The sequence below is a fragment of the Pristiophorus japonicus genome, chromosome 15, assembly GCF_044704955.1.
Source record: "Pristiophorus japonicus isolate sPriJap1 chromosome 15, sPriJap1.hap1, whole genome shotgun sequence".
NCBI lineage: Eukaryota > Metazoa > Chordata > Chondrichthyes > Pristiophoridae > Pristiophorus > Pristiophorus japonicus.
Genome location: NC_091991.1, coordinates 149,394,088 through 149,406,230, shown reverse-complemented (window position 1 = coordinate 149,406,230; position 12,143 = coordinate 149,394,088). Strand labels below are relative to the sequence as shown.

Genomic DNA, 12,143 nt, shown 5'->3' with positions numbered 1-12,143 from the left:
CGTGCCTTCAGTCCCACTTCTGGAATTACTTTTCTAAACCCCTCCTCCTCCCTACATCCCTCCCTCTCTCCCTTCAAGAACCTCCTTAATACCCATAATATAAATACAAAATGCTGAAAATACTCAGCACATCAGGCAGCCATCTGCCTGACCTAAGTACTTCCAGCATTTTCCGTTTATATTTCAGATTTCCAGCATCTGCAGTATTTTGCTTTTTCTCCTTTTATTATCCAGCTCTTTGACCAAGCTTTTGGTTAGCAATTCTGATCTCTCCTTTGGCTCACCAATTGTTTTCCTTATGTGACTATGAAATGCTCTGGGCCTTTTTTTCTATGTTAAAAGCACTATCTAAATGTCTGATTGTCATGCTGTTTAAACCAGTGGATCATCACACCAAGCCCATTCTCTTGATGTTCATGCATGTGGTCTTCCAGCAGGGGCACTGGATATTGATTTTTGTCCTTCTCATTCCCAACATTGGGACTTTCCTGTGTTTTAAAGGAGGTTAATGAGGGAGAAGATAAGAACATAAGAACGAGGAGCAGGAGTAGGCCATATGGCCCCTCGAGCCTGCTCCGCCATTTAATACGATCTTGGCTGATCCGATCATGGACTCTGGTCCACTTCCCTGACCGCTCCCCATAACCCCTTATTCCCTTATCGGTTAAGAAACTGTCTATCTCTGTCTTAAATTTATTCAATGTCTCAGCTTCCACAGCTCTGAGGCAGCGAATTCCACAGATCCACAACTCTGAGAAAATAAATTTCTCCAAATCTCAGTTTTAAATGGTCGCCCCCTTATTCTAAGATTATGCCTCCTAGTTCTAGTCTCCCCTATCTGTATAAACATTCTCTCTGCATCCACCTTGTCAAGCTCCCCCATAATCTTACAAGTTTCGATAAGATCACCTCTCAATCTTCTGAATTCCAATGAGTAGAGGCCCAACCTACTCAACCTTTCCTCATAAGTCAACCCCCTCATCTCAGGAATCAACCCAGTGAACCTTCTCTGAACTACCTCTAAATGCAGGGGGATGGGAACCTATGCAGGGAGACAGTGAAATAAAATGGAGGCAGAAGCAAAAGATAGAAAGGAGAATAGTAAAAGTGGAGGGCAGAGAAACCCAAGGCAAAAAACAAAAAGGGCCACATTACAGAAAAATTCTAAAGGGGCAAAGTGTGTTAAAAAGACAAGCCTGAAGGCTTTGTGCCTCAATGCGAGGAGTATTCGGAATAAGGTGGACGAATTAACTGCGCAGACAGCAGTTAACGGATATGATGTAATTGGCATCACAGAGACATGGCTCCAGGTGACCAAGGCTGGGAACTCAACATCCAGGGGTATTCAACATTTAGGAAGGATAGGCAGAGAGGAAAAGGAGGCGGGGTGGCATTGCTGGTTAAAGAGGAAATTAATGCAATAGTAAGGAGGGACATTAGCCAGGATGACGTGGAATCGGTATGGGTGGAGCTGCGGAATTCCAAAGGGCAGAAAACGTTAGTGGGAGTTGTGTACAGACTACCAAACAGTAATAGTGAGGTTGGGGACAGCATCAAACAAGAAATAAGGGATGTGTGCGATAAAGGTACAGCAGTTATCACAGGCGACTTTAATCTACATATTGATTGGGCTAACCAAACTGGTAGCAATGCGGTGGAGGAGGATTTCCTAGAGTGTATTACGGATGGTTTTCTAGACCAATATGTCGAGGAACCAACTAGAGAGCTGGCCATCCTAGACTGGGTGATGTGTAATGAGAAGGGACTAATTAGCAATCTTGTTGTGCGAGGCCCCTCGGGGAAGAGTGACCATAATATGGTAGAATTCTTTATTAAGATGGAAAGTGACACAGTTAATTTGGAAACTAGGGCCCTGAACTTAAGGAAAAGTAACTTAGACGGTATGAGGCATGAATTGGCTAGAATAGACTGGCAAAGGATACTTAAAGGGTTGACGGTGGCTAAGCAATGGCAAATATTTAAGGATCACATGGATGAACTTCAGCAATTATACATCCCTGTCTGGAGTAAAAATAAAACTGGGAAGGTGGCTCAACCATGGCTAATGAGGGAAATTAAGGATAGTGTTAAAGCCAAGGATGAGGCATATAAATTGACTAGAAAAAGCAACAAACCTGAGGACTGGGAGAAATTTAGAATTCAACAGAGGAGAACTAAAGGTTTAATTAAGAGGGGAAAATAGAGTATGAGAGGAAGCTTGCTGGGAACATAAAAACTGACTGCAAAAGCTTCTATAAATATGTGAAGAGAAAAAGATTAGTGAAGACAAATGTAGGCCCCTTGCAGTTGGATTCAGGTGAATTTATAATGGGAACAAAGAAATGGCAGACCAATGGAACAAATACTTTGGTTCTGTCTTCACGAAGGAAGACACAAATAACCTTCCGAATGTACTAGGGGACAGTGGGTCTCGTGAGAAGGAGGAACTGAAGAATATCCTTATTAGGCAGGAAATTGATGGAATTGAAGGCCGATAAATCCCCGGGGCCTGATAGTCTGCATCCCAGAGTACTTAAGGAAGTGGCCCTAGAAATAGTGGATGCATTGGTGATCATTTTCCAACAATCTATCAGCTCTGGATCAGTTCCTATGGACTGGAGGGTAGCTAATGTAACACCACTTTTTAAAAAAGGAGGGAGAGAGAAAACGGGGAATTATAGACCAGTTAGCCTGACATCAGTAGTGGGGAAAATGTTGGAATCAATCAGTAAGGATGAAATAGCAGCGCATTTGGAAAGCAGTGACAGGATCGGACCAAGTCAGCATGGATTTATGAAAGGGAAGTCATGCTTGATGATACTTCTGGAATTTTTTGAGGATGTAACTAGCAGAGTGGACAAGGGAGAACCAGTGGATGTGGTGTATTTGGACTTTCAAAAGGCTTTTGACAAGGTCCTACACAAGATCAAAGCGCTTGGTATTGGGGGTAATGTACTGACGTGGATAGAGAGCTGATTGGCAGGCAGGAAACAGAGAGTCGGGATAAACAAGTCCTTTTCAGAATGGCAGGCAGTGATTAGTGGAGTGCCGCAGGGCTCAGTGCTGTGACCCCAGCTCTTTACAATATACATTAATGATTTAGATGAAGGAATTGAGTAATATCTCCAAGTTTGCAGATGGCACTAAACTGGGTGGCGGTGTGAGCTGTGAGGACGACGCTAAGAGGCTGCAGAGTGACTTGGACAGGTTAGGTGAGTGGGAAAATGCATGGCAGATGCAGTATAATGTGGATAAATGTGAGGTTATACATTTTGGGGGCTGAGTATTATCTGAATGGCGACAGATTAGGAAAAGGGAAGATGCAACGAGACCTGGGTGTCATAGTTCATCAGTCACTGAAAGTGGGCATGCAGGTACAGCAGGCGGTGAAGAAGGCAAATAGTATGTTGGCCATCATAGCTAAGGGGATTTGAGTATAGGAGCAGGGAGGTCTTACTGCAGTTGTACAGGGCCTTAGTGAGGCCCTGGAATATTATGTTCAGTTTTGGTATCCTCGTCTGAGGAAGGATGTTCTTGCTATTGAGGGAGTGCAGCAAAGGTTCACCAGACTGATTCCAGGGATGGCTGGACTGTCATATGAGGAGAGACTGGATCAACTGGGCCTTTTATTCACTAACGTTTAGAAGGATGAGAGGGGATATTATAGAAACGTATAAGATTCTGACGGGACTGGACAGGTTAGATGCGGGAAGAATGTTCCCGATGTTGGGGAAGTCCAGAACCAGGGGACATAGCCTTCGGATAAGGGGTAGGCCATTTAGGACTAAGATGAGAAGAAACTTCTTCACTCAGAGAGTTGTTAACCTATGGAATTCCCTGCTGCAGAGAGTTGTTGATGCCAGTTCATTGGATATATTCAAGAGGGAGTTAGATATGGCCCTTACGGCTAAAGGGATCAAGGGGTATGGAGAGAAAGCAGAAAAGGGGTGCTGAGGGAATGATCAGCCATGATCGTATTGAATGGTGGTGCAGGCTCGAAGGGCCGAATGGCCTACTTCTGCACCTATTTTCTATGTTTCGACCTCCGAAGCAAGTTATATCCTTTCGTAAATATGGAAACCAAAACTGCACACAGTATTCTAGCAATACCCTGTATAACTGTGGCAAGACTTCTCTGCTTTTATACTCCATCCCCTTTGCAATAAAGGCCAAGATTCCATTGGTCTTCCTGATCAATTGTTGTACCTGCTTACTAACCTTTTGTATTTCATGTACAAGTACCTCCAGGTCCCGCTGTACTGCAGCACTTTGCAATCTTTCCCCATTTAAATAATAACTTGCTCTTTGATTTTTTTTCTGTCAAAGTGCATAACCTCACACTTTCCAACATTATACTCCATCTGCAAATTTTTGCCCACTCACTTAGCCTGTCTATTATTGCCTAAATTGACCTCGAGAAGGTGGTGGTGGGCTGGTGCCTTGAACTGCAGAGGGAAAAGAGTCATCCACATTGCTTTGAGTCTGGAGTCACGTATAGGCCAGACCATTATTGAACCAGATGGGTCTTTACGACAATCTGGTAGTTTCATGGTCACCATTATGGATACTAAGGGCTGGAAATTCGCTGATTTTGTGACCAGGTTTTTGGTGCTATTTCACCTTTTTGGGTGAAAATTTAATTAAATGTATTTAAATTCCCCAGCTACCATGGTGGGATTTGAACCCACGTCTTCAGATCATTAGTCTGGGCTAATGGATTACTAGTCTAGTAACTTAATCACAATGCTACGGTACCCCTAATATAGAGAATAATGGATGTTCTGGTATTGCCAGACAGTAATTTGAAGGGTAAGATGACCTTATGATCTGCACAAGCAACGTTTGAGTGATTTTATCTGAACCAAAGATGCAATTACTATCTGGAAATCACACCTATGTGTTCATTACATCGATCATGTAGTTATTTAGATATTCTATTCATCTTCACTTTTTTTTCCTATACCAGCTCTAGGTGTAATGATTGCCGCAGCCAGGTGATCAGTTTACCTGTGTGTCTCTATTAATCTGTTTATGTACCTCCGTTGCCACGCCGAAAAAGCTTGTAGTTGAAAAGCTGTACGAATGTGCAATCCTGCAAGTTTAATCACATACTTATCTGATGTGCAGATGATAACTGACTGTGGTTAAGAATTATTAAAATTCACCATCCTTGTTGATACTGAAATACTATTGCTCCTGTAGAATGTGTTTATATTGTTTGTACCTTGAAGTATTCTATGTTTTTCTGGTGGATTTCAGTGAGTTGCAAAAAGGGAAATACATAAACTGCCACAGTAATAAAGGTTGTTTGGCATTTCTGAAGTCAAGGCAAGATGGTCTGTATAAGTTAGTGAGGAGCTTAATTTGGTTAGTACAATACCTTCTAACTACAGCTAGAGAAATAAATCACGAGGTTAATAAATTTGATTTAATGCTTCAACATGAACTCTTGAAGGAAGTGGAATGCACAAAATGCAATTATTAGCTGTAGGTTTCGTCAGGATTTGAATTTCCTGCAGAAAAGATAGTAAATGCTAAAATGGAGGTCTCTACTGGTTCATGTCGGTGCAGCTGATTTAAGCTATTTGAATTTACTACAATACTTGTCATTAGTTTTTTTTTCATGAATTCATTTTTGAGTTTTGTTTTTTTACATGTGTTTGTAAAGCATCCTTTTGGAGCCATCGCATGTTTAACTTGCAGACTTCTAACACTTGCGTCTGCATTGTGTTCAAACAGCTCTGGATATGTCCTTGCCTGTTTCTGTGGGGTAATGTCCTAAGTATAAAGTTTATGGACAAAAAGATTTGTGATTTCTGGCTTTATTATTCTGCACTTCATGGTCTTTGCGGAAAGTAAAGACAGACTTGCATTTATATCATGCCTTTCACGACCTCCGGTGGTCCCAAAGCGCTTTGCAGACATTAAGTACTTTTGAAGTGTAGTCACTGTTCATAGAATCATAGAAATTTACAGCACGGAAGGAGACCATTTCAGCCCATCGTGTCCGCACCAGCTGACCAAGAACTATCCAGCCTAATCCCACTTTCCAGCTCTTGGTCTGTAGCCCCGTAGGTTATGGCACTTTAAGTGTACATCCAAGTATTTTTAAAATTTGTCTTCATTCTGTTAATGTAGGACATGCGGCAGCTAAATTGCGCATAGCAAGCTTCTGCAAATAGCATTGAAATAATAACCACACCATTTTTTTAAGATGTTGGTTGAGGGATAATTATTGTAGGACAACATATATTGAACATTTTGGGATAGACTCAGGGTGGGTGGATTTATGTTTGCAAAACATCTCCCTTATGCCTTTTTGTTTTGTTTCAGAGTTCAAGTATTGATTTTCTAGCAAATCAAGGATTTGACTTCAATAAAGTCTTCCGAGATGGTAAGTTACACTTCCGAGGCAAATCGGGCTGCGCTTTTTTTTTTTTCCCTTGCAGATAGCTGTTTAAGGGGTTATTTCAGGGTGCCACAGTTAGTCAGACAGGTGCCCATATTTTAACTTTCACATTCATGTTCGTAATGTTCACTCAAGGCACTTTTATTCACTGTTGTCCTGCATATTACTCTGAGTCTGCTGAATTTCCATCCAATAGCTTTGATACATTTTAAAGTTCTAATCAGTTTTTAAATGTTACTGTACTGTAATACTGATGGTGCAATTGCAGAATGCATAATAACATTTTGAACTTTCTGAACAATTGTCTATTGAAATTTGTAGGAATCCCATACTTAAATCGGGAAGAGGAACGACAACTTCGGGAGCAGTTAGAAGAAAAGCACCATCAGTCTAACGGTACAGGGACGCCATCTTTTATTTCGCCAAACTCTACCAAAGGGCCAGTTGTCGTTCCAGAAGAACACCGAAGTTTTATTGAGAAAATTGTGTAAGTAGAAAGAATATGAAGTAATTGTAAGATTCTGCGCTTGGCCATACTATGCCCCATTGAATGATGCAATGATTGGCTTTTGTTTTGAATTGGTGTCTGTGAATAAAAAGACAGCCTGACTCAGCCTGTGGCTGACATCAGTTGAGCACTATTCTGGATTGTGTCAGACATGTGTGGGATCCTAAAGTGAGGGTACTTTCCAACCCCAAAGCTCTTTGTACTTGGGTTTCTAATGAATCTATCAGGGTTGTCGTGTGCAGAATTTTGTTAAGCATCTCGGTGACAGAAGTGTCTTCTTTGGCGAGTGTGGGGGGGGGGGGGGCATGTCTTGGCCTATATTTGAAAACTGTCAAAAGCTATAAATGAAAAATGGAATCTTAATCAAAATTTCTAAGCCTTCTGGGGAACAATGAATAATTTAACAAAATTATACATTGATCTTTTAAATTTTAATTCTTGACCAATTCTTCCTCCCCTCCCGTGGCATCCTTTTTGTGAAGGTGTTAACTCCTCATTAGGGTATGACTGCTAGTCTCCATCACCCAAATGGTAATTTATTCGATTGTGGGTTTTAATAGTGTCAGCAGATTATTCGATAGAAAGATGCATCGCAGCTGAGCCTGACCTTGTCCAGTACATTCATTTCCACCAATGGGTAACCTGAATAGGGTCCTTCCTTTCCTACTGAGAGGCATTGAGGCCTAACTTAGCACAGATCCTTGTCCTCTTTTTAGTGAAGCGAAGTTCCATGATGTTTCTGCATCTTCAATAACGACATATTATTGGTGATCTGTTCATTGCAACAAAACCTGAATGTTAAGCTTGTGAGCTGGCTATTTTTACATACGTCTGATGGTATGATGTGGTCTTGAGTGAAGGCCCAGTGGTAATTCAAAGTTACTTTTTTATTTCATAGTTATGCCTTTTAATGAAAAATCTCCTATTGATTACTTTTGACATTTGTGTGTACATGTGAGAGTCTCCTGTGGTATCATCATCATCATCATCATCATCATCATAGGCAGTGCCTCGAATCGAGGATGACTTGCTTCCACGTCAAAAAGTTCACAGGTGTTTCAATGAAGGACCTAAAATCCCAGATCCCAAACTAAATCTTGAAGGCTGGAAGATGCCTGTGCATGGATTTTTTTCAGGTGTGATGGCCGTTGCATACCAGCCACCACACGGGCTTGACAGAGCTAGGCCTTTGTCCAGTGGCAAGGATTAACCAAGATGACTGGAGACTAGCTCTGCTGCACAGACCTAGTGCGCTCACATATTGCAGCGTGGGCTAGCCCGTGCTGCCCCTAGGCCCTCACCTCTTCTGGGCCCCGAACTCGCGCCTCTCCTGGGTCCCGATCACATCCCTCTACAATCTCTCTCTGCTCTTTCACCCCGACCTCGCCGCCCCTGCTGTACCTGCCTATGCCCCAATCACTGACCTGGATCTTGGTGATGTCCCTCTTCACTGCTGTTGCTCTCCTGCTCCAGCACGTGCTGCTCCCTGAAGTGGTATGCCACCATGTTGCTCCTTCCACTCCCCAGCCTACTCAGATGGTGCTCGCAGGCTGGGGGCCGCTCAGCCTGCTGGGCCAGGCCTCCACGCTGCTCCTTCCGTTCCCCGGTCTGCTCAGTCAGTGAAAGAGTATGCTGCTTTATAAATTGTTTCATGTGAAATACAAGGACCCGGATTTTGTGGTAAAATTAACGGTGAGGCTATTACCGCTCACCGTTATTAAGGAGTAAATTGCACAGCAAAGTCCGCCGTCTGCACATGCACAGCTAAAGGTGGAATTCGGGAAGTTGTTATCCAAGATGTCTTCCTCCTCCCAGAAGGTACAACGTCCCGAATCCGGAATTGTCCGAAAACTGGACATTTTTGAGGCGGACAAGATGGCAACGTCGGGCGGCGAGGGACGAGGAAACAGTTTTTTTTTAAAACGCAGCGCCGGGGGGCCGTGGGCAGCGAGAATCGGTGGGTGGCGAGGAGCACCAACAGCGAGGTCTGAAATCTGGCAAAACCCAAAAACCCGCACGGATTCGGTCCCGAGGTAGCCGGATTTCAGACATACCTGTACTCGTACTTGCCGAGAGACTCGGTATTCACCTACATAGAAGGGCGTGAATTTGCGGTACTTGCGTGATAGATACCCGCTAAAAACAGCTGAACAAGTTAGAGCTTGTCCATTTAAGTGTAAGTTAGTTTTTAAATAGCGTGATAAGTCTTAATTACTGCCAAACAACCTCTGGCACTGAAAATTAACTTAATTGTGTAATCTCACTCCTTCAGATTGTAATTATCGTTGGAGATTTTAAAATGTGTTTTACTTTTTTTTTCTCCTTTCTGTCTCTCTTATCTCTCTCTCTCTGCGTGGCTCCAAGCATATAATTGCTTGCCCTGTTTTCGCAGGTCCCAGATTCCCTTTAGAGGGCGCTGTCCTGTCTTTTGGCTCTCTAATAGCCACATGTCACAGTACAAAAGCTCATAGAAAGTCTGTGGGCAAGTGTAATGAATGGCGAGCACCGTTCGTTCACCGCCGACTGCAAAATCTGGGCCAATATTAATGTTTATCCTTTAAGGCCGAAAGGTGTAATTGCTCTGCATTTTTAAATAAATGTTATTTAATTAGAGTTTAATTACTGGCTGTATTTCATTGATCGGTTAATAATTCGTAGACGTTTTGAACACTCTCTTGAAGAGAGGAAGCTGCCACCTAGAGCATTTTAAGATCATTTTACATTCGTGTCGGAGGTGGAAATGTAAATTTAGCCTAAATTTAAGAATTGTTTAAAGGGTTTAAATGTTCCTATATTTATATCTAGTTTGGAGTTATTCAGCTGCTTTTAGCTTGTTTTAACTTCATTCTCTGACCTGCTGCGGTTTGTTACAGTGGAAGGCTATTGGGACTCGAGCTAGGCGTACCATTATAGGTTTATTTTGGCGCTAATTTAAGGGGATTGATGTCAATGTTAAACAGTGGAACTTTTCTCCATCGAACAGCTCAGAATAGATGCAGAGTAAAATTCCGCGCCCAAACAATCTCTGTTGCACCATTGTGAATCGTTCCATTTCACATCTTTCTGGTCCTGCTCAGACCCTGGATTGACACCAGCCAACCTTATTTTACACAAGCTTTAAAGCTTATCAGCCTTGGCTGGGTTCGAGCACACATCCCAGAAAGAGAGTTTGCAAAATGATATTACTACTGCTCTCCAAATTGGAATTCTAACTTAGTAAAGTGACTACACAAAGTGTGAAAGTAGGCAACCCAGGCCCTTGGGTCCTGGCCACCAAGTTGTCGTAGTCTTGTTCTCCTTTAGTGAGGAAAACAAAGAGATTGCAAGTGAAATAGATTCCAATGAAGATAAAAATTCAATTTCTATACACCCATATGTTATATGCCTTAGTACTTACCTTTAAGTCTTGTGTTTGAATCAAGGCATGTTTCATAAAACATTTGTGCTGAAAAGTTTAAACCCAAACTATTTAAATGTTTCCAGGGAGAAGGTTGAAGACTTATTGAAAGATGATAAAGGTAGTATTGAGCTGGATCCATGTACCGGGTAAGTTGAAAAATGTTAGATCTATATTTCAAAACAAGTTAATTTATGGGCATTTAGAGTTTAGTTTAAAAATGCACATGTTGATTGGCACACATACACACTTGAACACATGGTTACAATCAACTTGTCTGTTTTCTAATAAATACATTCATATATACATGCACTTTTCTCTCTACTGCTCCTTGAGATATTTACTGATTTATGTGTGAGAATAATATGTATGTAGCATTTGTTGTTGTGGAGAGGCATCACAGCCAATCCCGAACTAATCTTCACCCGATGTTCATCGATGTGCATGTTCAAACAGAGTCACTGGACAGCTATTGTGAGTAGGGAACTGTGCATCCCACCCCTCCCTTCAGCTCAAATGGCAGAGGCCAAATTTAGTGCACCCACTGTTGTCTTGGTTGCAATCAGCACAACAAGGGAGTGAATCTGGGAGCTTCTTGATCTCCATGACTCAATATCACACCATGTGGTTCTCTTGCCAACAGAACCACTGCAATGGCCCATCAATTTTTTAATGCAGAGTGTTACGATGATCTGAAATGTATTACCTGAAAGGGTTGGTGGAAACAGATTCAGTAGTAACTTTCAAAAGGGAATTGGATATATACTTGAAAATGAAAAAAACATTGAGTGTGGGAAAAGAGCAGGGAAGTGGGACTAATTACTCTTTTCAAAGAGTTGGCACAGACATGATGGACTGAATGGCGGCCTCCTGTGCTTATCATTTATGATCAGCAGACTTTTTTTTCCCCTTGATGAGCTCAAAATATTTCCTTCCCCCACCCCCCCAAAAAATGAAGCAGCACTTTTATTAGTATACATGTTAAGCATGATAATCAAATACACAAATTATGCACTTAGCTTCTTGCAGTGCTGTTAATTTTAAATTGCTTGATTTTATTAGCCATTTTATTTGGAGAACATATCTGTTACGTATATTAGGCACTCTGTTTTCTGTTGGTTTTTACAACTGTATATTATCTGTTCAAAGGTTCCAGAGAAAGCTTATTTATCAGACTTTGAACTGGAAGTAAGTAGTAGTAGTATACAAGGTGAAAATAAAGTGTCTTGTCTACATGTTGTTCAGGTTCTCTAATAGAACGAATGAGGTCTTTACTGGGTGGAAAATGTAATGTTGGAATGTGATGTGAACGAAATCTGATCTATTTGCCCATTATCTTTATTGGATGATCGTAAGATATCAGTGGCTGTAACAGAAAGAATGTCAAACTGTCAAATTGCTGAGTTGCTCAAGGCATGTGTTAAGTTGAAGTCTTGCGTTTGATAACTCTCACGCGAATACTGAAGCTATTGAGTAAAAAGGTTACAGCAAAATCCCCTTTTAATTTGTGTGTATATAATCGTTGTTACTAAGAAGAATTTTGCAGTTACTGTAATGTAAGGCTAGATTTGACTAGGTTCCTGCACAACTTATTAAATAAAATTGGTAAGCTAGTCTGTAAGCGAGTCGAGACTGGGATGCATGTTCTGGGGTTTATTTGCTTCAGAAAGGGTGAGTGTGAATTATTAAACCAGAATTGGTTATCGTTTTTAAGAGAAGTTGCAGTATATGAGCAAAATTTTAAAAATTGCTGGAAATTTACATTGATTAAATTATTTTTGAATTATTTTTGTGGAGGGGGTGGGTATTTAAATTAGGCAATTGGAAAG

At 41.5% G+C, this 12,143-nt stretch overlaps 2 protein-coding genes across 5 annotated transcripts in view; one reads left to right on the top strand and one right to left on the bottom strand.

The window, feature by feature from the left end:
* The window catches only part of cops3 (COP9 signalosome subunit 3), a 283,931-nt gene that overhangs the window by 144,810 nt on the left and 126,978 nt on the right, over positions 1-12,143 (bottom strand). The window lies entirely within an intron of this gene.
* parn (poly(A)-specific ribonuclease (deadenylation nuclease)) overlaps positions 1-12,143 on the top strand; it is a 160,146-nt gene that overhangs the window by 24,666 nt on the left and 123,337 nt on the right. For all 4 annotated transcript variants that reach the window (XM_070901094.1, XM_070901095.1, XM_070901092.1 and 1 more), the window contains exons 6-9: positions 6,334-6,394; positions 6,731-6,896; positions 10,401-10,463; positions 11,464-11,502. In XM_070901094.1, coding sequence (XP_070757195.1) covers positions 6,334-6,394; positions 6,731-6,896; positions 10,401-10,463; positions 11,464-11,502 — 329 coding nt within the window. The remainder of the gene's footprint in view (positions 1-6,333; positions 6,395-6,730; positions 6,897-10,400; positions 10,464-11,463; positions 11,503-12,143) is intronic.